Source organism: Plecotus auritus (assembly GCF_963455305.1).
Source record: "Plecotus auritus genome assembly, chromosome: 8".
In the NCBI taxonomy this organism is placed as follows: domain Eukaryota; kingdom Metazoa; phylum Chordata; class Mammalia; order Chiroptera; family Vespertilionidae; genus Plecotus; species Plecotus auritus.
This window is the reverse complement of record NC_137782.1, coordinates 102,265,899-102,289,546: the sequence shown is the minus strand read 5'-3', so window position 1 is coordinate 102,289,546 and position 23,648 is coordinate 102,265,899. Positions and strand designations below refer to the sequence as shown.

At 52.6% G+C, this 23,648-nt stretch overlaps 1 protein-coding gene across 4 annotated transcripts in view; it reads left to right on the top strand.

Annotated features, from left to right (window-relative positions):
* TBC1D8 (TBC1 domain family member 8) overlaps positions 1-23,648 on the top strand; it is a 150,824-nt gene that overhangs the window by 81,136 nt on the left and 46,040 nt on the right. For 3 of the 4 annotated variants that reach the window (XM_080683309.1, XM_080683311.1, XM_080683312.1), the window contains 3 exons: positions 16,557-16,675; positions 19,642-19,870; positions 22,376-22,616. In XM_080683309.1, coding sequence (XP_080539435.1) covers positions 16,557-16,675; positions 19,642-19,870; positions 22,376-22,616 — 589 coding nt within the window. The remainder of the gene's footprint in view (positions 1-16,556; positions 16,676-19,641; positions 19,871-22,375; positions 22,617-23,648) is intronic. The other variant, XM_080683310.1, reaches the window with a different exon arrangement.

Below are 23,648 nucleotides of genomic sequence, written 5' to 3'. Positions count from 1 at the left end.
ACCTGTCATCTGGGGTCTTACTCTCAGTGATGCACAGACCAGTTAATGAGTTCAGGTGATGGCTCCCATTGCATTCTTCCCCATCAACCTTACATCTAGTGGTTTTACCCGTTATGAGCATTGTTTGCATTAATTTCTTCTCTATATATCAAAATGCTGATTTTCTAATTTGACCAGTCCTTTCACAACTGTCAGTTTAAGCTCATCAGGTAGGGCTGTTGGGTCAGCCTGAGACATGGTACATTCAGAAACAGTAGGAAAAGGATGCTCACCTTGACTACGCACCTTTAAAGGCGATTGTTATTGTAAGGAGTTGGTGCCTGCTTATGTTGTGGTGATAAGGGTATTATTATTTTTTTTGTTTTACCTTTCTTTTTCCTTCCTTCTCCCATCTCCCTTTTTAGTATCATTTCAAAGACAATGTTCCCCACTCCCAACATTTTATTATGAAAAATTTCAAACATACGGAAAAGTTGAATGGATTGTACAGTGGGCACTGTAAGCCACGAGTTTTTATATATTCAGTGTGTTTTTGTTAATGATGGTCCTTTTTGATACTCAGATTGTCCCACCTTTTGCCCCCGGGTCCTGTCCTGTAGTTTCTGTGACTTGGTCTCACTCCCATCCATCTTTGGTTCTTCCTTGCTCTCTGACCAACAATGTTAAATGCCCACCTTGTGCACTTCCTGCCTCCTGTCGGGAATTGGCCATTCATCCAAAGGAGCCCTGGCTCCTTTTAGTGGGGAGTGCTGAGTGTGTATGAACTAAGACGTGTGTGTTATGAAAAAGAGTGGGAAATCCTGAGTTCATACTTAACTTTCTGATTCTGCTGTGAAGCTAGTTATAACTTAACTTTGATTTTATATTTGTTTTTCTTTTTTTATTCACTGAAAATCTTGGTTTCTAACAATCCTATCTAATAAAGAGGGAATATGCTAATTAACCATTACTCCGTCACAAATATGGCTACACCCACAGCTGAGGCCAAGTTCCCATAAGGAGCCTTAAAGAGCAATCAGCAGGATCTGAGGCTATGCCCTCCCCCACCCCCGTGGAGCTTGACAGGGGATCTCAAGGAGTGCTTCCTGTCCTGGTGCTGGGCTAGGGGACCTCAGAGTGCACCCCCCGCCTGGCAGGACTTGATAGGGGACCTCAGGCCATGCCTCCCGCCTTGGCAACAGGCTGGGGGACCCCGCGACCCCCACCCGGTGGGGCTTGATGGGGACCTCAGGCCGCAACCCCTGCCCCAGTGCCAGGCCAGGGGACCTGAGGCCACGCCCCCCACCCGGCGGGGCTTGAAGAGGGTCCTCAAGGTGTGCTTCCCATCCTGGTGCTGGGCTAGGGGACCTCAGGCTACTCCCCCCGCCCCAGCACCAGGCCGGGGGACCTCAGGCCGCGCTCCCCACCAGGGGGTTTGACAGGGGACTTCAGGCCGCGCCCCCTACCCCAGCACCAAGCCGGGGGACCTGAGGCTGCTCCCTCCTACCTGGCAGGGCGTGCTCCCCACCCAGCGGGGCTTGATGGGGGACCTCAAGGTGCACCCCCAGTGCTGGGTCGGGGGAACTCAGGCCACGCCCCCTCGCCCAGCGGGGCTTGACAGGGGACCTGAGGCTGTGCCCCCCTCCTGGTGCTGGGCCCGGGGATCTGAGGTTGCGCACCCCCGCCTGATGGTGCAGCCTCATATCTGAGGCTATGCCCTCCCCCACCCCCGTGGGACTTGACGGGAGACCTCAAGGCACGCCCCCTGCCCAGGTCTGGGCTGGGGGACTTCAGGCCACGCCCCCTGTCCTGGCGCCGGGCCAGGGAACCTGAGGCTACGTCCCCTGCCCGGCGGGGCTTGACAAGGGTGGAAATGGCTGGGTCTGGATCTAGCCCAATGCGGGGGGTGGGCGGCCGGGTCTGGATCTCATGCCATTTTGAGGCACATGTGGGTGGGCAGGAACTTGACTCTGGGTCCCGTGGTGTGCCCCAGACTCTGACAGGAGGAAGGTTTTCATATACATTTTACTAATTTTCTTTCATCTCTGACACTTCTATTATAGAGAAAGGGCAAATAGCAATATTAAATTATTTCCTCTAACTAATCCCCTTTTAATGTGCACGAATTTCGTGCATTGGGCCACTAGTATTTACATAATTACTATCTATCTGTCATACACACATCTACCCCCAAACATTATTACTAGAGGCCTAGTGCACGACATTTGTGCACTGGGGGGAAGGAGGCCCTTCAGCCTGGCCTGTGCTCTCTCACAGTCCAGGACCCTTCAGGGGATGTCCGACTGCCGGCTAAGACCCACTCCCTACTGCTCAGAGGTGGGAGAGGCTCCGGCCACCACTGCTGTGCTTGCCAGCCGTGAGCCCAGCTTGTGGCTGAGCAGCACTCCCCCTGTGGGAGCGCACTGACCACCAGGGGGCAGCTCCTGCATTGAGTGTCTGCCCCCTAATGGTCAATGCACATCATAGCGACCAGTTGTTCCCCCATTTGGTCGATTTGCATATTAGCCTCTTATTATATAGGACTAGAGGCCCGGTGCATGAAATTCGTGCACGGGGGTGTGTGTCCCTCAGCCCAGCCTGCATCCTCTCCAATCTGGGACCCCTCGAGGGATGTCCGACTGCCCATTTAGGCCTAAATGGGCAGTCGGACATCCCTCTCACAATCCAGGACTGCTGGCTCACAACTGCTCACTTGCCTGCCTTCCTGATTGCCCCTAACTGCTTCTGCCTGCCAGCCTGATCACCCCCTAACCACTCCCCTGCCCGCCTGATTGATGCCTAACTGCTCTTGCCCCTAACTGCCTTCCCCTGCAGGCCTGGTCACCCCTAACTGCCCTCCCCTGCAGGCCAGGTCACCTCTAACTGCCCTCCACTGCAGGCCTGGTCACCCCTAACTTCCCTCCCCTGCAGGCCTGGTACCCCCCAACTGCTCTCCCCGCAGGCCTGAGTACCCCCCAACTGCCCTTCCCTGCAGACCCAGTCACCCCCAACTTCCCTCCTCTGCCGGCTGGGTCACCCCTAACTGCCCTCCCCTGCGGGCTTGATCGCCTACAACTGCCCTCCCTTGCAAGCCTGGTTCCTCCCAACTGCCCTCCCCTGCTGGTCTGATTGCCCACAACTGCCCTCCCTTGCAGGCCTGGTTCCTCCCAAATGCCCTCCCCTGCTGGCTATCTTGTGGCGGCCATCTTGTGTCCACATGGGGACAGGATCTTTGACCACATGGGGGCAGCCACCTTGTGTGTTGGATTGATGGTCAGTTTGCAAATTACTCTTTTATGAGATAGGATAGAGACCTGGTGCACGGGTGGGGGCCAGGTGGTTTGCCCTGAAGGGTGTCCCGGATCAGGGTGGGGGTTCCCTTGGGGCGTGGGGCGGCCTGGGCGAAGGGCCTGTGGTGGTTTGCAGGCCGGCCACGCCCCCTGGTGACCCAAGCGGAGGTCCTGGTATCTGGGGTTTATTTATCTTCTACAATTGAAATTTGTAGCCTGGAGCGGAGGCAAGCCTTCTGCTTGCTACGTGGCGGCAGCCATTTCTATTGGGATTTATGTATCTTCTATAATTGAAACTTTGTAGCCTTAAGCGGAGGCCTGGGCCGGTCAGGGTATGCGGAAAGCTTGGCTTCTTCCATCACCGGGGGCAACCCTAGCCTCCTGCTCTTTCCAGCTCCGTGGCTGCCGCCATTTCTGTTTGGGTTTATGTATCTTCTATCATTGAAACTTTGTAGCCTTGAGTGGATGCCTAGGATGGCAAGGGCAGGCGGAAAGCTTGGCTTCCTCCATTGCCGGGGAAACCCAAGCCTCCCTCCCGCTCTCTGTGGCCGTAGCCATCTTGGTTGGGTTTATTTGCATATTCGCTCCTGATTGGCTGATGGGCGTGGCTTGTGGGTGTAGCGGAGTGAGGGTTAAGTTGCATATTACTTTTTTATTAGATAGGATGGTGACCTGTGCTCCATGTTCTTTGATGTTATTTTGTAATTTGGGGGTGGGGGGGCACCATGAATGGTTCTCATATAAGACAGTAATCATCTAAGAGTGGCTTAATCACAAATCACGTGTGTGTTCTGAATGCCCCACATGCTGGCCCTCCCTGTCTGCCTCCCGCTCCTCAGGCCTCCCTCTTCCTGAGGCCAGCAGCATTGAAGTGAGGCCAGTTAGCAGCCCTCCAGGGCCTGCAGTGCTCACTGAGGGCCGCAGTCTCTCCTGGTGCAGAGGCCCTGAGGGCTGCAGCAATGACCGCGAGGACTAGGAGCGCCACACGCTGAGCTGAGGCAGTGCGGGTGCCGGGCAGCTCCAATGGTGAAAGAACCTCCTCTGGGAGTCAGCGCTGTCCAACAGGCCACAGGCCACAGGCAGGCGCTCATGAGAGGAGGGGCAGGCACCTGTGAGAGGAGGGACAGGCACCTGTGAGAGGGGGTGCAGGCACCTGTGTGGGGGGGGGCAGGCACCTGTGAGAGGGGGGCAGGCACCTGTGAGAGGGGGTGCAGGCACCTGTGGGGGGGGGCAGGCACCTGTGAGAGGGGGGCAGGCACCTGTGAGAGGGGGGAAGTCCTGTGGGAAGCTCACTGCTGCCCTCTTGTCAGGCGTTACCACAGCCGCTCCGCCTCCAGCACCCCCCACCCCCCCACACCCCCTAAGCCTCAGCCTCACATGGGATGACCCCTCTGCCAGCTAAAAGATGGCCACTCCCCAAAGGCTCAGATGGTGGTTAGTGGTTTTTAGCAGTAAAGTAGTTTTTCAATCAAGATAAGTTTTTTAGACATATAAACCTCAATTTTGTTGACCTCAATTTAACAGACTTCGTCTTTAATGGACAAAATTTCTTGTCTGTATAAAATATGTGAAAATTAATACCCTGTTAATTTTAAAATGCTTTTAACCAAGATTTGCTTGTAATTAAATGAACATGTTATTTTTTTGTTATTAATTCATTTATAGTTATTTTTTAAATTCTCATCCAAATAATATTTTTCCATTGATTTTTAGAGAGAGTGGAAGAGAGAGGGAAAGACAGAGAGAAACGTCAATGTGAGAGAAACACATCGATTGGTTGCCTCCTGCATGTGCCCTGACCAGGGCCTGGGCCAGGAAGGAGCCTGCAACCAAGGCATGTGCGCTTGACCGGAATCGAACCCGGGACCCTTCCGTCCGCAGGCCAGTGCTCTATCTACTGAGCCAAACTGGCCAGGGCAATTCACTGTAATTTTTAACAAATTTTAACAAATAGGCATATGTTGGAAAAAACACTAGTAATTTTGCCGGCATAATAAATATTACACATCATCTACATGTTTAACTACAGTCACCGCTCATAAACCATGTTCGGGGAATGGTTAGCATGTGATCACACTGCGTGGAGTGCATAACTGGTTCTGCTGTCGCCTGGCGCGGCTCTGTGGGCCTCACTGCTGGGCCCATGTCCCGCTGGCTCAGCCCCGCCCAGCGTGTGCATTTGTTCACTCGGTGACGTGAGTGCTCACATTTACTAGACTGTACAGTGTGAATGGAAAATGACTGTAATACACACAGAGAGACCTTTTCTGTGACATGGAACTTTCATACATGCTTAATTTTAATTACACAAACTTGTCCACATAAGTAAAAGTAAACTCTTACTTGTCGTTTTTTTAACACATGCATTCGGAAAACCTACTTCATTCTATACTGGGCTTTCGGCTTTAACGGACCCCACCGTCTGCATTAGTGTGTTGCACCAAGGTCCTGTGATGCTGTCGCCCCGTGGCTGGATGGGGGCGGCAAATGCCTGCACGGGAGGCCGAGACCCGTGGCTACTGAAACGTGCCCGTTGGCCAGCCTGAGCCAGGTCCAGCATGTGTGGAGCATGTATCCTATCTAATAAAAGAGTAATATGCAAATTGACCATACCTCCACCACACCCACAAGCCATGCCCACCAGCCAATCAGGAGCGAGTATGCAAATAAACCTAACCAAGATGGCTGCGGTCACAGAGAGCAGGAGGGAGGCTTGGGTTTCCCTGGCAATGGAGGAAGCCAAGGTTTCCGCCTGCCCTTGCAGGCCCAGGCCTCCACTCAATGCTACAAAGTCAATTATAGAAGATAAATAAATCCCAACAGAAATGGCGGCAGCCACGGAGCTGGAGAGAGCAGGAGGCTAGGGTTGCCCGCGGCGATGGAGGAAGCCAAGCTTCTGCAGCCCTGGCCTGCTTTGGCCTCCACTTAAGGCTACAAAGTTTCAATTATAGAAGATACATAAATTTCAACAGAAATGGCTGCCGCCAAGGAGCGAGCAGAAGGCTTGGCTCCACTCCAGGCTACAAAGTTGCAATTGTAGAAGATAAATAAATCCCAGATCCCAGGGCCTCTGCTTGGGTCTCCAGGGGGCGTGGCCAGCCTGCAAACCACCACAGGCCCCTCGCCCAGGCCTCCCCACACCCCAAGGGAACCCCCACCCTGATCCGGGACACCCTTCAGGGCAAACCAGCTGGCCCCCACCCATGCACCAGGCCTCTATCCTATCTAATAAAAAAGTAATATGCAGATTGACCATCACTCCAATACACAAGATGGCTGCCCCAATGTGGTCAAAGATCCTGCCCCCATGTGGACACAAGATGGCCACCACAAGATGGCCAGCAGGGGAGGGCATTTGGGAGGAACCAGGCCTGCAAGGGAGAGCAGTTGGGGGTGATCAAGCCTGCTGGGGAGGGCAGTTAAGGGTGACTCGGCTGGCAGAGGAGCAAAGTTTGGGGTGACTGGGTCTGCAGGGAAGGGCAGTTGCGGGGGGACCCAGGCCTGCAGGGGAGAGCAGTTGGGGGGTACCAGGCCTGCAGGGGAGGGCAGTTAGGGGTGACCAGGCCTGCAGGGGATGGCAGTTAGGGGAAAACAGGCTGGTAGGGGCACAGTTAGGCATCAATCAGGCGGGCAGGGGAGTGGTTAGGGGGTGATCAGGCTGGCAGGCAGAAGCGGTTAGGAGCAATCAGGAAGGCAAACAGGAAAGCAGTTGGGAGCCAGCAGTCCTGGATTGTGAGAGGGATGTCGGACTGCGGGATTGGGCCTAAACGGGCAGTCGGACATCACTCGAGGGCTCCCAGATTGGAGAGGGTGCAGGTTGGGCTGAGGGACACCCCCCCCCATGCACGAATTTCGTGCACCAGGCCTCTAGTCTTTGTCATAAAAAGCCTGTGGTAATGGTGTCACGACCAACGACTGGACTCACCATGAGGTGTACTGATGGGTCCCACGGCGGCAGCAGCGGGTGAGACATCTGGAGCATCACAGTGGAGTGTGTGTGGCTTCTCGGGGCGGCGGACATGGCCCTGATGGCAGGTTAGGCCTAGGGGACCCTATACGCACACAATTTAATCATACACTGGGCCTCTAGTATGTTAATAACCTGGTCAGCAGTCCTGTTTACCCATTTATTCAATTGTTATAGATTGCTTTCTTTCCTTGTTGATTTAACTTAATTTTATAAAAATGTAAAGCTTTTTTACGATTTCTTAAACCTGAAATATCCATAAAACAAAAATTTTTCAAGACACCATGTTTCCATCTCTTCCGGCTGGGCTTCCTGCTGTTGTCAAACATTCAACAAATACACCATGTCCCCACGCCGCTGTCATGCCTTGCCCTTCCCCTCCCGCGGGCCCTGGAAGTCACCCTGTGTCAGAGAGCAGGGATGGCCCGCTCTGCCTTCCGCTGTGTAGACAGACCGCGTCTATTCAGTCTGTTCTCCGCTGAGGAGCTCTTGTATGTTTCCCACCTTTGCCAGCACGGCATGTTCCCCATGGTAGCCTGGGAGGTAAGGAACTTCGTACTTTTGCTGCCGCGTCATTGGGATGGAGCATTTGAAGGGGGTTGCTGGGCCCAAGAGTAAGTGAGGATGGACTCTGTGAGATGTCACGATGCCTCTCCGTGGTGCTTCTGCTGCGAAACATGCCCCACAGTGCTGGGTGGCGGGTCTGCTTCCCCGGCTTTTCATCAGACCCGGTGTCACAGTTTTGCCAACCTCATAGGTATTTCTGCATAGTTTCATTTCCATTTCTTTTATTACGGTTAAGGGCTGTTTTCAGAACCTCCTGTTCTTACACTTTACCTGGTATTTTATTGAGCGGTTGTTCTTTTTTTTTAACATTTATTTTATTTTATTGAGTTTAGAGACAGAGCAAGAAAGAGTGAGAGAGAGATAGGATCATCCATAAGAGAGAAACATAGGTCTCCTGCCTCCTGCACGCCCGCTACTGGGGGGTCGAGCCCACAACTGGGCATGTGCCCTTGACTGGAATCGAACCCGGGACCCTTCAGTCCGCAGGCCAATGCTCTGTGCACTGAGCCACACCAGCTGGGCTTGTTAACCCTTTTCCCTCTATTTTTCGCTGTAGGTAGTTTTTATCACCATAGCCTCTACTCTTTCCCCTCCATTCTAATTGACCTTTAATCCCATCTGGTATACTTCTGATTTTCCAGGGGTGGGCAAACTTTTTGACTCGAGGGCCACAATGTGTTCTTAAACTGGACCGGAGGGCTGGAACAAAAGCATGGATGGAGTGTGTGAACTAATATAAATTCAAAGTAAAGGAGTGGAGGGGAGAGCAAGAGAACCGGATAGAACAGCCGGATCCGGCCCGCGGGCCGTGGTTTGCCCAAGGCTGTTTTAGAAACTGATTTCTCCCCTGCAGGTTAGCTTTGCATCTGTTTGTATACCTCCTGCTCAGCCTCTCACCATGCGAAGCTGACCGTGCGAAGCTGACCTCTGCTTCTTGAACCTTGGAGTGTATTTATAGTGGCTGTTTTGTGTCCTTGCCTATTTATATCTGTCTGTGTTATTTCTGGTTCTGTTTTTATTGATGTTTCTTCTGGTGAGAAAAACCGAGTCTTTGCATCTTTGCATTTTTGCTCCTCTCTCTGCTTCTATTTCTGAGAAGTGTTGCTAATGGCACCAAGACAAGGACATTTAAGTGACTGTTTCAATTAAAAATGAAAAACCTATTGCCCTTTCAGTATTAAGGAGGTTGAGTTTATCTGTTTTTCACTTATTGTAAATACTTGGAGGACTCATTTTAATTTGAAGGCACAAAAGCAAGGCCATTATATAAAAAGGAAGGTTTAAAATTTATTTTCTTAACCCATCCAGTGAGACACATGCCCAGGAAAAGCCCTGGAAGCCGAGGGTGTAGCCCTGTCCTGCCCTGCCAGGTCCCTAAGGATGCTGCTCAGCGCAGACATTTCCTTCAGGGGAGTGGGGCCTTGGAAGGCGGGGCCCTGGCCCAACCCACTCCCTGTCTCTGCCACTGCCTCTGAGTAACTGTGATGAAGGTTGAGTGGCATTTAGGAATGACAGTGCCTTGACAGTTACTTACGCTTTAATTTTTATTTTTTTAGAAAGCATGGTATATTTTATTATTAATTAATTGTTAATCCTCACCCCATAGAGAGAGTGAAAGGGAGGGGCAAAGCCACAGAGAGAGAAACATCGATGTGAGAGAGACACACTGATTGGTTGCCTCCCACACAAGCCCCGACCAGGGCTGGGGATCAGCCTGCAACCGCGGTCCGTGCCCTTGACTGGAATCGAACCCGGATCCTTCAGTCCACGGGCCGACACTCTACCCACTGAGCCACACCGGCAGGGCTGGTCACACCTTTAATTCACCACTTTGTGTGTAGCTTCTAGCCCAGCATTAGACAGTGGGCTGTTGGTGTTTGGACATAGAGAAATACTCCTCTAATCGCAAAGGAGCAGATCTGAGCGAGGCATACATGGTGCCCGTTTTATTGTCAATCAGGGTCTCAGTGGCTGGAGAAGTGTTTCATTCAATTGGACATTTATTACGCAGAGACTTGCTTTTTGAAAGTGAAGCTTGGATCATATTATTTATGGCTCTGCAGAAGCTGTAGGTGTAGTTAATACGATGCTTGTTTTATTTCCTGAAAGTACCTCTGGGAAAAGCAAAGAGAATAAATATTGTGAGTTTCTAAGCGACTCAGATGTTGTCGTCCCCCCCACCGCCAAGTCTCCACAGTGTATTACAGACGGAACCAGAAAAACCAGGCCTTCAGGGCAGTCTGCACGTGGGTGTTTTCAAGGGTAAGTGGGAATGCTCGAGAACTTGGAAATGCTTTTTATAAAGACAGACATGCAGGTGGTGGCACCTGACCAGCCGGCGCATGCTGCACAGGCAGAGGAGGCCTCATCTGCACCTCTGGCTGCTCTTCCTTTGAGCTGGTTTTGTGAGTCATTTATTTAGAAATTATCAGTGTTGTTTGTTTTGTGGTCTTAGGTGAGGTTTCTCATACTGTATTTTAGTTTTGCCTAGGGATTTATAAATCTGATTTTTTACTTCCTGCATGGGTCATGTTTAAGATCCACTGAACTTTAATTTTCTTAGAAAATAGGAAAGTCTTTCCCTAACCGGTTTGGCTCAGTGGATAGAGCATCGGCCTGCGGACTGAAGGGTCCCAGGTTCGATTCCGGTCAAGGGCATGAACCTTGGTTGCGGGCACATCCCCAGTGGGGGGTGTGCAGGAGGCAGCTGATCGATGTTTCTCTCTCATCGATGTTTCTAACTATCATTCTCCCTTCCTTTCTGTGAAAAATCAATAAAATATATTTTAGAAAAAGAAAATAGAAAAGTCTTGTTCTGCAAAATTAGGGGTCTTAATAAAACGAAGTGTAATTTTGATATTTGGACTCCACGGCGCACCTGTGAGTGCTGATTTCAGAGCGCTGCTGGCCTTCTAGACAAAGCACTGCAGGCGAGGCTTCAGCAGCAAATGGCTTCCTCACAGCCTGAGGCTGGACGGCGAGACCCAGGTGCTGGCAGGAGGGGTGTCGGTGTCCTGGTGTGTGTGCCACTTCTTATGAGGACACCAGTCCTCCTGGCCAGGGCTCCACCCTGTGACCAGGGAACCTGATTACTACCCACAGGCCTGTCTGCAGCGTGACAGGGGGGCCTGGGCCTCCTGAGGAGGTGGGGGCAGGGGCAGGCGCGATAGCACCGTCCTGGTCTTGGAAGTCCTGCGGTGGGAGAGCTGCCGTTGTGTTGAGTTCATTTGTAGCCTTTTTTCATTCTGCCTCTTCAGTGTGTGACAGATTCTCACTTTCTTCTCTTCTCTCTCCCATTTCCCACCACGTTGCCCATGACTTTGCTTTGACCATGACCCACAAACAGGTACATTCATGTGCGTAGATCTCTGTGGTGCAGTTCACAGGGCAGCGGTCACCCTTACGAGTATATGCATCTGCTTTCTCCTCAGTTTCATGTTCTAAAAGCTGATCTCTGAGGGGCCGCTTTGCGTAGTTGGAGAACAGCTCCCAGCATCACGCACGCGGACAGACTCCGTCCCAGCGGGCAGAGACGTGGTCGGCTTGCCCTGATTCATGATATTTTTGAAGTCAATCATGAGACTTCCCTGCAGAGGAAATCATAGTTTGGAAAATTTCCCTGCCATTCGGCAGCTTTTGTAGGAAATGGAAGACAGTGCAGTGGAAAAGTTCCATCACACGGCCGGCCTTGCTGGGAGAGGCGGCCGTGTGCGTCACGCCAGGCCCAGGTGGCAGGGGGACCTCACGCAGCCTCATTGTGCTCAGTGGGGGACTGTGTGCAGTTGTTCCCTTTCTCGGGGTTTCGTTTTAGAATTACCTTTTCCCATCATAAGCTCTTCCCCAGTAGGTAGAGGAATTTGTTCTTTAGTCCTCACCCGAAGATACGTTTTTATTGACTTTAGAGAGAGGGAGGGAGAGATAGAGAGATAGAAAAAAACATGAATGTGAGTGAGAAACATCCATCGGTTGCCTCCCATAAGCTTCCTAACCAGGGATTGAACTGGCCACCTAGGTATGTGCTCTGACTGGGAATTGAACCCACAACCTTTCTGGGGTATGGGCTGATGCTCCAAACAACTTGTGATCAGAGAAATGCGTGGATGGTCTTCCTCTGTTGCTAGTGGGAGGGGTTCTTGGGGAGCTGCTGGAATAAGCATTTCCAGAGGCCGCCCTGGGAAGGCGAGTGAAGGTTATTTGCGTGGAATTATATCCTGGGTTTTCTCAGCCCCACTTCCCTTCATCCCAGTCCTGCAAGAGGTGCAGCTGGTCGGCAGAGCTGGGAGCAAAGCGAGAGTCCAGTTTCTGTTCCACGTGTAGCGGGGCCAGTCCGCATCAGGCGAGCTGCAGTCCATCGGTCCGTGCGTGGGGTCCACACGGCCGTGGGCCACATGGCGGATGAGGGGGCCCAGGGAGTGCACCCCCTGCTACCAGAATCCCGGGAGCACAGGGAGGGGCTCCCTCGCATAGGAAGTTACGTATCTCGAATCCTCCCTGGCAGTGGCCACCCCTGCTCTGGCCAGTGACCTGTTCCCAGGTATGACTGGCCTACTGGCGCCTTCCCTGTGTTTCCCAGCCTTTCCTGGTGGGCCTGCAATTGGCCTTCCCTTTGCTCCTTTACAGTTATTGATAACTGGGTACATTCCCATGGCACTGAATGAGCCACCGGCCAGGGCCATAGAAGAATTGTTTAAAGAATAATGGTTTAATTTTTTAATGACTGTCTTCATTCACATGACATACTGTGATGTGGTCGTGGTGTCTGGTTATCAGCTGAGAAAGACACGTGCTTAGCCGCTCCCAGGTGGCTCATTTGCAGGATGAAGGAACCTGCTTCCTGTCCAGGGATGTGGCTGCAGGGGCTCGGCCTGCCAGCCCCAGGCCGCGTGTGCTTGAGTCAAGCCATTGTCAGTGCTAGACCTGTGGCTTCTGCAGATGTTCCCTAGTGATGGGATCCAGCTTATCGTGGGGGACTGCGGGTCCTTCAGGGTTGGGAGGTGTGACCTTTCATTCATACGTGACCGTGGAGAAGCATCGGCCTCCGTCTCCTCTTCCAGGCGCACTGCGCACCTATGAGACGGCTGGAATAGAAGGGCCGCCAGGCGATCCTCTCCTCTCCTGTCCTTCCTGGTCCTTCAGGTCTTCGTTGCTGAACAGGAAGGATGTAAAACAGGGAGTAGATCACTGAAGGCCAGCGCGCTACCCTCTTTCCCCTTTTCCTCGCTTTACAAAAGGTTTCCTGAGCAGTTGGCTTGGTTATCACAGATGATGAAAGATAAAGATCTAGAAAGAGACCCTGGAAGGGAGGAGAGAGCGAGGCCCGGGCACCCGAGCGGCAGTTCCATCGGCACAGCCCAGCCCAGAGGCTCTGGAGGTCGTGGCTGTGCTTTGCCTGCTGCAGACACCGGGCCGACCTTCCAGGTTAGGGTGTCTGTTGTTCTGTGGCTGGCGCCTGCACAGTGGCGTCTGAGAGCACGGACCCAGTGAGGAGGTGCAGGCAGGAGGCGTAAGCAGGCCCTGCCACACCCCGTCCTCCCTGTGCCTGGGAGCAGGCGGGTCTGGGTCCGAGTACAGGTAGGCAACATTTGGAAGCTTCAAGGGGTTCATGCAGTGGAGGCCAGAACTGTTTGGTTTGATTTTGTATCAAAATGTTCTTTCCCTTTATGAGAGGACACCACAGGGCCTCGGGCAAGAGGAACAAGAGGATTATAACCAGTCACCTGGAGCTGTGGTTGGGGCGGGAAGGGCACCAGGTGTCTGACCTGTGGGGTCAGACTGGACCTGGGTTCAGCAACCTCGGTACCTGGGTTCTGGGTTCTGCTGGGAGAGAATTCTGAGCCAAGACTTCAACTGTAAGAACATTTATTCAGAAAGTCACAGAAGTGGAAGAAATGAGTGATAGAAGAAATGGGCTGAGGAAACAAGTTACAGAGGCAAAGAAGGGCCCTTGGAGGTTAAAAGTGAGGAAGGTAATGGTTACACTCGTGGAGGGGGCTGGGCGGCGGGTGGGGGAGGCACAGGGGTGCTCCCTGGAGGGAGGCGCTGGGTCCTCCGTCCTAAGGGCTTTAAGGGTGGAGACTTTGGGGGAGGTCCCAGGGAAGATCTCAGTAGAATAGTCAGCAGCTTTCCTGGTGTGTCCTTTCAGGGTCATGGTCTCCACCATGGTCAGCAGCAGGGCAGGGGGTCATTACCCAGTGCAGCTGGGCCTGACGGCAGCCGTGGGGTCACTTGTCTGGTTTTGCTGCTCTTCTGGGTCTGGAGCTGAACTACAACTGAGGCCTAGATGTTACCTCTGGGGAGGAAAGGTCAGGGGTCCAAACAGCATGACCAGCGACCTGCTGGGGAGGAAGGTCACGGGGGATTGTGGGGAGGGAGGTCCCTACAATTGATTGCCGATTCCTGGGACCTGAGCCTTCCCACCCTGGTGACCAGTACCTGCCCATCGTCGTGGCTCTGCTCACGCCCATCCCACTGTGACCACAGCCCTGAAGGACTGCTTCCTGGGTTTCTTGTCCTTTCAGAGCCAGACAGGGCAGTGGGTGCTGGGTAGCTGAGTAGGGTCACTGGTTGTTAGGGACTGAATTGTGACCCTCCAAGAATTCACACATTGAAACCCTGCCCCCCTGTGGTGGTGCTTGGAGCTGGGAACTGTGGGAGGCATTAGGGTGAGATGAGGTCATAGGCAGGGCGACCCCAGGCCCCTCTTGCCCCTGGCCAGGTGTGGACAGTGAGGCAGCGGCTGTCTGCGAGCCAGGAAGGTCCTCCCCTGAACCAACCTGCTGCACCATGTCTGAGGCTCTGGGACTCAGCTGTGAGCAATGGCTGCTGTCAGACCTCAGCCTGGTGTGCCCTCAAGCAGACTACGCGGCTGAGAGTAGACCAGGTGCCCACGGGCCTGTGGGTAGAGGGCCGGCTTCAGGACGGACCACCTGTCGTTAGTGGTGACCGAAGGACATTGCTTTGGCAGTGCCGTGCCTGAAACTTGGGAGAATACAAGAAAACAACCGTTGTTTTAAACTCATTTTTCCTTGTCGTGTTCCTAGCTTCCTATTTTCTCCTTCCCAAACTGCCCGTTCAGACAGTCCTGATGCAGGTAGATGTCCTTCGCCCTCCCTGGCCCCAAACGCACATCCCAGTGAGTTCTGTGGCCTTTTTATGAGTTGGGTGTTGTAAGGTCCGCTCATGCACTGGTACTCTGGGAGGGAAGGTTCAGTGTTAGAATGAGGGCCTGGCTGTTAGTGGGGTGTGGCTTGTGTTAGTGTCATGTGACCTGTGTTAGTGGCATGTGGCCCTGTGTAATTGGGTGTGGCCTGTGTTAGTGGGGCGTGGCCTGTTAGTGGGCGTGGCCTGTATTGGTGGGGCATGGCCTGTGGTTCATGCCTCCTGCCACTGCTTCCCTCCTGCTGTGGTTTGTCTGGTGCCCATCGTTCCTTGGTGGCTAGAGTATCTCCTGCTTCCACTTTGGAAATCTGGCTCTGCCATCAGCCTGTATCTGCCCTGGACACAGCTGGTGCCCAGGAGCCTCTCCCGTCCAGCACCAGCTTCTCCACGCCCAGGACTTCACTGAGCCTCTGCTCCATGCCAGCCTTCACTGGCTGCAGGCACAGCCCAGGTGCCCACTGTCCAGTGGCAAGGACGAGGATGCTCCCTGAGAGGGAATACAGACAACTAACACAGCTAATACAGCTGATACGGCTGACACGGCTCACGCAGCCAACACAGCTAACACGGCTGACACAGCTGACATGGCTCACACAGCCAACACAGCTAACACGGCTCACGCAGCCAACACAGCTAACACGGCTCATGCAGCCAATACAGCTAACACAGGTAACACAGCTGACACGGCTCACGCAGCCAACACAGCTAACATGGCTAAGCTTTTTGGTAACAGCCTTGCTTAATGCCTCAAAAATAGCATGGTTTTGTTGTTGCCGCCTTCGGAAGAAATTAACTTACTAACACACTTCAGTGTTTTTGTTTTAACATATACTATGAAGCCTCTTTTTGTTGTTGTTAATCCTCACCTGAGGATATTTTTTCCCATTGCTTTTTAGAAAGAAAATAGAAGGGGTGAGGGGAGAGAAACATGGACTGGCTGCCTCCCACACGTGCCCCCACTCAGGGCAGGGAGTGAACTGGCACCAGGTATGTGCCCTTGACTGGGAATGCTCTGACCCCTGAGCGCCGGCCAGGGCTGCAGCTCTTTTTTATATATTTTGAGGGATATTGCTGTAAGCCTGGAAGTTGTGTTCAGCCAGGCCTGTTGCAGGTGCAATGCCTTCTTGGAGGTGCTCCCCTCAGCTGGGCCCAGGCCGCTCTTGAGGCCTCATTCTTAAGGGGAAACTGTGAGAGTGAGGTGCGCACTGCTGAGTTGGGGCTATCACCCCTGGAATAGTGGTATAATCACAGATATTTTTGTCATTTGTGTGGAGGCCGTAGGAATGCCACATATGAGGGAGATAGGATGTCCAGAGAGCATGCCCCAGGGTAACCCGGCTGGCGTGGCTTGGGACAGGTGTTGATGTCCCCGTGCGGGGGAGACCTGGCTCCAGTGGGGGCGCCGCCCTGGGCAGCTGGCAGACTGGTCCAGGATGTGAGAACCCAGGATGGAAGAATTCCATAAACACAAATTCGTGTCATTTGGAAAACGAATCCTCGTTCTGGGACTTACTCTTTCTCTCAAACCGAATCCTCGTTCTGGGACTTACTCTTTGTCTCAACCTCAACCTCAACCTCAACCATTACTGAACCAGGGGCGACGCTGGAGGAGGTGGAGCAGCACTGGGCCTGGCTGGAGCAGAACCTGCTGCACACCCTGTCGGTGTTCGACAGCAAGGAGGACATCGCCAGCTTCGTCAAAGGGAAGGTGAAGGTGGGTGCCCCGTGCTGACATCCCCCCTTTCCCAGCATCCTTGTTGCTTCCTTGTGACAGTTTGAACACAAGAATTTTAACTTATTCTGCATTTTCTCTGCTGTGACTGAACTCCTGGCCTAACACATAAAGGCAAATGAGTCCTGCTTGTCACCTGTTCAGTTCGGGAAAATACAGGTAAAATGTAAAAAAGACCTCATTCTCAGGCCCAAGTTTTTGTTGTCCTGTACAGAAGTGCAGGCCATTTTTTTGTCCTAGAAAAAAAAATAATATTTGTTTTTGCAGAACAACAATGTTATTTGACTTTTAAAATTAGTTATTCCCAACTTTTTTGCAGTTGCGACATCTTGTGACTATTTTGTTGGACCTCACACTTTCCTCCTTTTAAAAGTGGATACTTATTCTGAAAATATGTGAATTGAATGGATGTAAAGCCAATTAAGTTTTGAGGAGACGGATTGAGGAAGTACCTGACTTTAGGAGAGCTTCTGTCGCTATCTCCTGTGAATCACCCCTCACATCACTGCTCTCACGGCATAACATGGCCGGTAGCCATTGTTTTAATAACCCAACCAGGCAGAGAAATGCTGTTTCTTATTCAAAATTTTACTCTTTTCTTAAAAAGTATATTTTTACTGATTTCATAGAGGAAGAGAGAGGGAGATAGAAACATCAGTGATGAGAGCGAATCATTGATCGGCTGCCTCCTGCACGCTCCCTACTGGGGATCAAGCCCGCAAACTGGGCATGTGCCCTTGACCAGAATCAAACCCAGGACCCTTCAGTCCGCAGGTCGACGCTCTATCCACTGAGCCAAACCAGCGAGGCCAAAATGTCACATTAAACAGCTGCACAGTGGCAGCAGTACAGGTCTCCTCCTTTAGGGTAAACCATTCCAGACCATTGATTCTGCTGGGTTGTTTTTCTCTTCGAAAGTGTCCCTTTCCCACAGACTAAGTGCTCATGCTTTAGTGAAGGGTGTTAAGTGAAATTGTGATTTTAAAGGGACAGGATAGAAGTGTTCTTTTCCTTTGGGGGCGGGGCTGCTTGTGGGGTCGGGTAGGAAACAGATCTCCTGAATCCAGCCAGGAGGTGGCTGTGTTGGCTGGTGGCCTCTTGGCACTGCCTCCAGCTTCTGGGTGAGCAGGTAAGAGGCTGTGGTGTGCGTGCCCAGCAGTGGCTGCACCTCAGCCTGGTCTGGTGGCCTGTACTTGGGGCCCTGGGCCAGGGCGCAATGAGGCTTAGCTACAGAAATGCCCGTTTCCCGGCTATTTTTCACTTTCCCCCTTTTCTTGGTCTGACATGGGTTGCGCTGGTTTCTTGCTTCAAGTGCTGGCGGGGGATTAGCTTCGGACCTGTGGCTTTAGGAGAGTTTCTGAGGGGAGGAGAAACGTCCTCTGCCCTTCTAGGTTCTGCGGCTGTGGCCCCAGAAATTAAACTGACAAAAGTCAGAGGAACAAGAAAAAAACAAAGTTTATTAATGTGCATCACACAAGCACATGGGAGAAACTCAGGGATGAGTAACTCAAAGGGGTGGCTAGAGCTTGGGGCTTGTGAGCATCTTAACAGAGAGCAGTGTGTTTGTGGATGGGCCAGGCACAGGAGAAGGAGTGTGCGTGAGGGTGGCAGACTGTCGGGAGGAAAATCCACAGTGGGAAGCCAGTGGGAGGGGAGGGCCGGTTCAGTGTGGACGTCTCAGCTGTCTCGGGCGGGGCAGAGTCTCGAGCTGTTTCCGACAGCTTTGGAAGTGTTTGGAGCCACAGAAACCTCAACCATTACGCTCCCTTTCTGCTTTGGGAGACTATAGAACACGTATGAAACGTGCCAGGCAGCACACAGGTAGTCATTAGCTTTACTTTTCCATTGATTTTTTTTTTTTTTGAGAGAGAGAGAGTGGAAGGGAGAGGGAGACACAGAGAGAGAGAAACATCGATGAGAGAGAGACACATCGATTGGCTGCCTACTGCACGTGGCCAGGGATTGAGCCTATAAATGAAGTTTGTGCCCTTGACCAGGATTAAACCCAGGACCCTTTAGTCCACGGGCTGACGCTCTGTCTACTGAGCCAGACCAGCCAGGCGGGCCTTTGTTAGGCATATAGCAACATTGCTGAGTGTAATGAGGAAGACGATTTGTTCATTTTTGTTTTTTCAAAGACTAACTCCAGCTTGGGTGTTTCTTTGGTGTTGCTGTACAGAACTCACATGCCACCCACTGAGTCCTCACAGCCTGTCTGGAGGAGGGGCGGGTGTCTGGAGGAGAGGCGGGTGTCTGGGGGAAGGGGAGGGTGTCTGGAGGAGGGGGCGGGTGTCTGGGGGAGGGGGAGGGTGTTTGGGGGAAGGGGAGGGTGTCTGGAGGAGGGGGAGGGTGTCGAGGGAAGGGTGTTTGGGGGAGGGGGCGGGTGTCTGGGGGAGGGGGCGGGTGTCTGGGGGAAGGGGAGGGTGTCTGGAGGAGGGGGAGGGTGTCGAGGGAAGGGTGTTTGGGGGAGGGGGCGGGTGTCTGGGGGAGGGGGCGGGTGTCTGGGGGAAGGGGAGGGTGTCTGGAGGAGGGGGAGGGTGTCGAGGGAAGGGTGTTTGGGGGAGGGGGCGGGTGTCTGGGGGAGGGGGCGGGTGTCTGGGGGAAGGGGAGGGTGTCTGGAGGAGGGGGAGGGTGTCGAGGGAAGGGTGTTTGGGGGAGGGGGCGGGTGTCTGGGGGAGGGGGCGGGTGTCTGGGGAGTGGCAGGTGTAAAGCAGTAGTCTTCTTAGAGAACTGGGGCTAGCAGTCAGTGGTTTGCCAAGCCTCCTGGCTGGTGGGTGGCCAGGGAACCACCGCGCTTAGGTGTCCGCCCAGCCATGCCTCTGCGTGGCTGTTTCTAGGGGCGGGCAGTCTGGTGAGCAACTCTCCGTCCTGGTGCCTGTGGCTGAGCACAAGGGCTCCTCCCGCCCTGCCCCCGCTTCTCCCTGAAAGGGGTGTTGTCTCTGTGTCAGGCCCTGATCGCCGAGGAGACCAGCAGCCGGCTGGCCGAGCAGGAGGAGGATCCCGAGAAGTTCCGAGAGGCCTTGGTCAAGTTTGAGTCCAGGTTCAACTTCCCGGAGGCGGAGAAGCTCATCACCTACTACTCGTGCTGCTGCTGGAAGGGCCGGGTCCCCCGCCAGGGCTGGCTCTACCTCAGCGTCAACCACCTCTGCTTCTACTCCTTCTTCCTGGGCAAGGAGCGTAAGTGTGGGCCTGGGGGACGCGCTGCACCCTTAGCGGCCATGGGGCGCCTAGCGCTGGTCCCCAGATAAGTCATTAACAGGAGGAGTCTGACCACAGCAGACTTAAGTTAGCAGTTGAGATGATAAGAGGTGATATTTGATTAATTTTCAAATAACTTCTGCAGAAAATGTTTACTTACATTTACTTTTTAATCATGTAGTCCCACTAAGGGATTCGACTTTGGGAGCGTCGAATTTTCTCCCGCCTTGAGGAACATTTTTGTGCAGCTCAGCTCACGTAGCCTGAGGGGTTTGGCATTGCACACATTTGTACCCGCCCCGTAGCGCTAACAGAGGCGAGCACAATGCTGCCCGCAGCCCCGGGCCGTTCAGAAGCTGGGCCCTGAGGTCAGCCAGGCGGGCGGGCTCTGCCCTGGGCATGCGGGTTCAGGAGCGGCTCCGCTCATGTCTCCACCAGGGCTGGGAGCCCACTGCGCCACAGACATCAGTTGTATATTGAATTTTAAAAAGTTATTCTCCTTGAAACTTCTTTTGGAATCAAATATTGCTCCATGTGCCATGCAGGTGAAATGATGTCATGTGTATATATAACTGCACACGAAAATATTTCCTTTTTATTTCTGCGTTTCGGTTTATGTTTCAACTTGAACCTGAGGGTGGGAGGGTGCCTCTTGGGTCCTGCAGCGGCCGCGTATCTGCCGTCACTCCACTCCCCACTGCAGCCTCCGTGCCGATGCTCTGGTCCAGGGGTGGGGTCTGGCCGATGGGCCATGTGAGGCCTGAGAATTCATGTGGGCTGGCCCTGCCTAGGCGTTAGGGGTGAGTTAATTAAATGTTCGACAAAATAGAGCGACTAATGTTTAAGCTGATAATTTTGTATGGCCAGCGAGTGATGTTAAAATACCCAAAACAAACAAACAAACAAAAATCGGTAGAGAAAAGTCCCCCTACGCTACGCCCTCCCCCCTCCCCCCATCCCCCCATCCCCCTCACCCCCGTCCATGTGCCCTGTTTGCGCAGCCGCTCCAGCCCCACCTGCGATGTGTTCTGACCTAACCTTGGTCTCCTTGTTCTTCCTGCTGAAATGCTTCTCAGAATTAACACCGTCTTCCCGTTCTTATGTCTGTGTGGAAACTCCTGCTCATCCTTCAAGATTCAATTCCGACTTAATTGGACCTGCCCTGGGCCCCTGGTCACTGGAACCCCATCTGCGATTCTGCACTGAGTCCTGCCAAGTGCCTGGAGCTCATCTGCTTGCACGTCCATTCCCTGATGAATGAGCTCTTGCAGGGCAGGGCTTTTCACAAGCAGCAGCTCAGTGAAGGGGGAGTTGATGGTGTAGATGGAGAGAGGGGGAGAGAGAAGGAGGGAAGGACCTTATGTGAAAGCAACTGGAAAGAAGTAGCTGAAGAGCCCTACTCCCCAGCGATTCTCCACCGTGGCCGCAAGCATTTCTGAAACATGCACTATCCAGCCATTTAGTGGGGGCACTGCACTCTTCTCCCTTAGATTGTAAAAAATAAAACAAAAACAGCCAACAGCCAACACAATAGCTGCCCAGTGTGAATGAATCAGAATTATACCTAATTTTTTGGTCAGATGGGCAAAAATTATCCTATAGTTTAGGGTATGCTGCAGAATTTTGGTAATTAATTTGTGTGCCATGAGATGAAAAAGGTTGAATTCGCTGCTCTAGCCTAATGTGGAAATGCGGCCTTTTGGAATTATTAATGCATGGAAAGCATTATTGCAAAATAAAAGGAAGGAACTAGTAGAAAGGAAAACACTTAATCATCCCCTTCTTCATTTGAAAAGGAAAATGAGTTCTTTTCCAGCACTGACCAGTCATTGTCACTAAATCTAATTTTGTTAGGATGGTAAAATTTGGAGAAAATAAAGGGCTCCCCATATTTGGTGACATTTGTTACTTTAAGTTGTGACCTGTGTGTCCCCGTGCTCTGCAGCACGCCTCGCCTGACTCCATGCACGGACACACTTCCGAGATGGACACTTGTCCTCAAGTCGACTGAACCCTGACTCGCTGTGTAAGGCTCCGTGGACACGGCTACGCCCTGTATTCGAAGGCTGTCACCGCTGTCGTTGGCACAGTCTGAGCTCAGCCCATTCCCCTAGCCAAGATCACAACCACTGTGTGCTCTTTCCGTAGCTCCTGCAACGGCTTAAAACCAGCATTTATGCGGATTGGAAAATTTCTGCATCTTTTGCAAAAATTGAAGTTGAAATATTCTTGAGAGAATGTTCACTTGCTGTTTCAGAATGTGTTCCTTGTACCTATGCGTGGCCAGCAACTGGCGGAGTTCCACTTACACCCTAACGGACACCGCCTGACACAGCCGGTCCTGGCAGCCGCTGCCAGCAGGCAGTTCTGGGCTGGCCCGTCCCTGCTCGTTTCAGAGGCATTTGTATCTCAGTGTGAGGAAAGCACACACACATTTAGGGTACATTTTGGGGTGAAATATGTGTTTGCTCTTTTTTCTTCTAGTTAAACTTGTTATCCCTTGGGTTGACATCCAGAAGTTAGAAAAAACATCCAACGTCTTCCTGACGGCCACCATCCGCATCAGCACGCCCAGCAAGGAGCGGGACTTCTCCATGTTCCTGGACCTGGAGGAGACACTGAGGGTCATGGAACAGCTGGCCGACGTGACGCTGCGCAGGCTGCTGGACAATGAGGGCTTTGACCTGGACCCCCCCCTGCAAGAGCCGAGCCAGATCACCAAGAGGTGAGCTCCGGGCCAGGCCCTCCGGGACCAGCTGCCAGCCGCCACAGTGCCCCGCCTGCCTGGCCTGAGCTGTATCAGCCTTAACTTTCCCTCCTAGCAGAACCCACTGCTGTGTTCTTAATCATGACAGAGATGCAGTCATTGGTAGCAATGATTTTTCATTTCCTTTATGCTATAGACTTTGATTTCTGGGTTCAATTCCTTTTTTCAGATGTTATTTCAAAATAGATTTTCATTAAAAAAATACTTCCAGAAAATGTAATATGGTAGCCTCAAGCTAGAATTCTACTCAGCATTGGGCTTTATTAATGAACATTAAGAAAATTTACATTTTCATATTAAATTACTTTGTAGAAAACGTTTTCAGGACAGCGGGGTTATGTTCACACCAACTTATTAGAAATGTGCTACTAAGAGTGTCTACATGCTCTAATTTGTTGTCGCAAATTGATACTTGTCAGGGAGCCTTGTAAGGTGGTTGCTTGAGGTATTTATCCCCTTAAAGAAGCTCCACTTCTCAAGTGACCTCAGGTCACTCCTAAGCAGGGCCAGGAACCTCAGGTCACTCCTCAGCAGGCGTGGGAACCTCAGGTCACTCCTCAGCAGGCGTAGGAACCTCTGGTCACACTTCAGGGCCAGGAACCTCAGGTCACACTTCAGGGCCAGGAACCTCAGGTCACACTTCAGGGCCAGGAACCTCAGGTCACTCCTCAGCAGGCGTAGGAACCTCAGGTCACTCCTCAGCAGGCGTAGGAACCTCTGGTCACACTTCAGGGCCAGGAACCTCAGGTCACTCCTCAGCAGGCGTAGGAACCTCAGGTCACTCCTCAGCAGGCGTAGGAACCTCAGGTCACTCCTCAGCAGGCGTAGGAACCTCAGGTCACACTTCAGGGCCAGGAACCTCAGGTCACTCCTCAGCAGGCGTAGGAACCTCAGGTCACACTTCAGCAGGCGTAGGAACCTCAGGTCACTCCTCAGCAGGCGTAGGAACCTCAGGTCACACTTCAGGGCCAGGAACCTCAGGTCACTCCT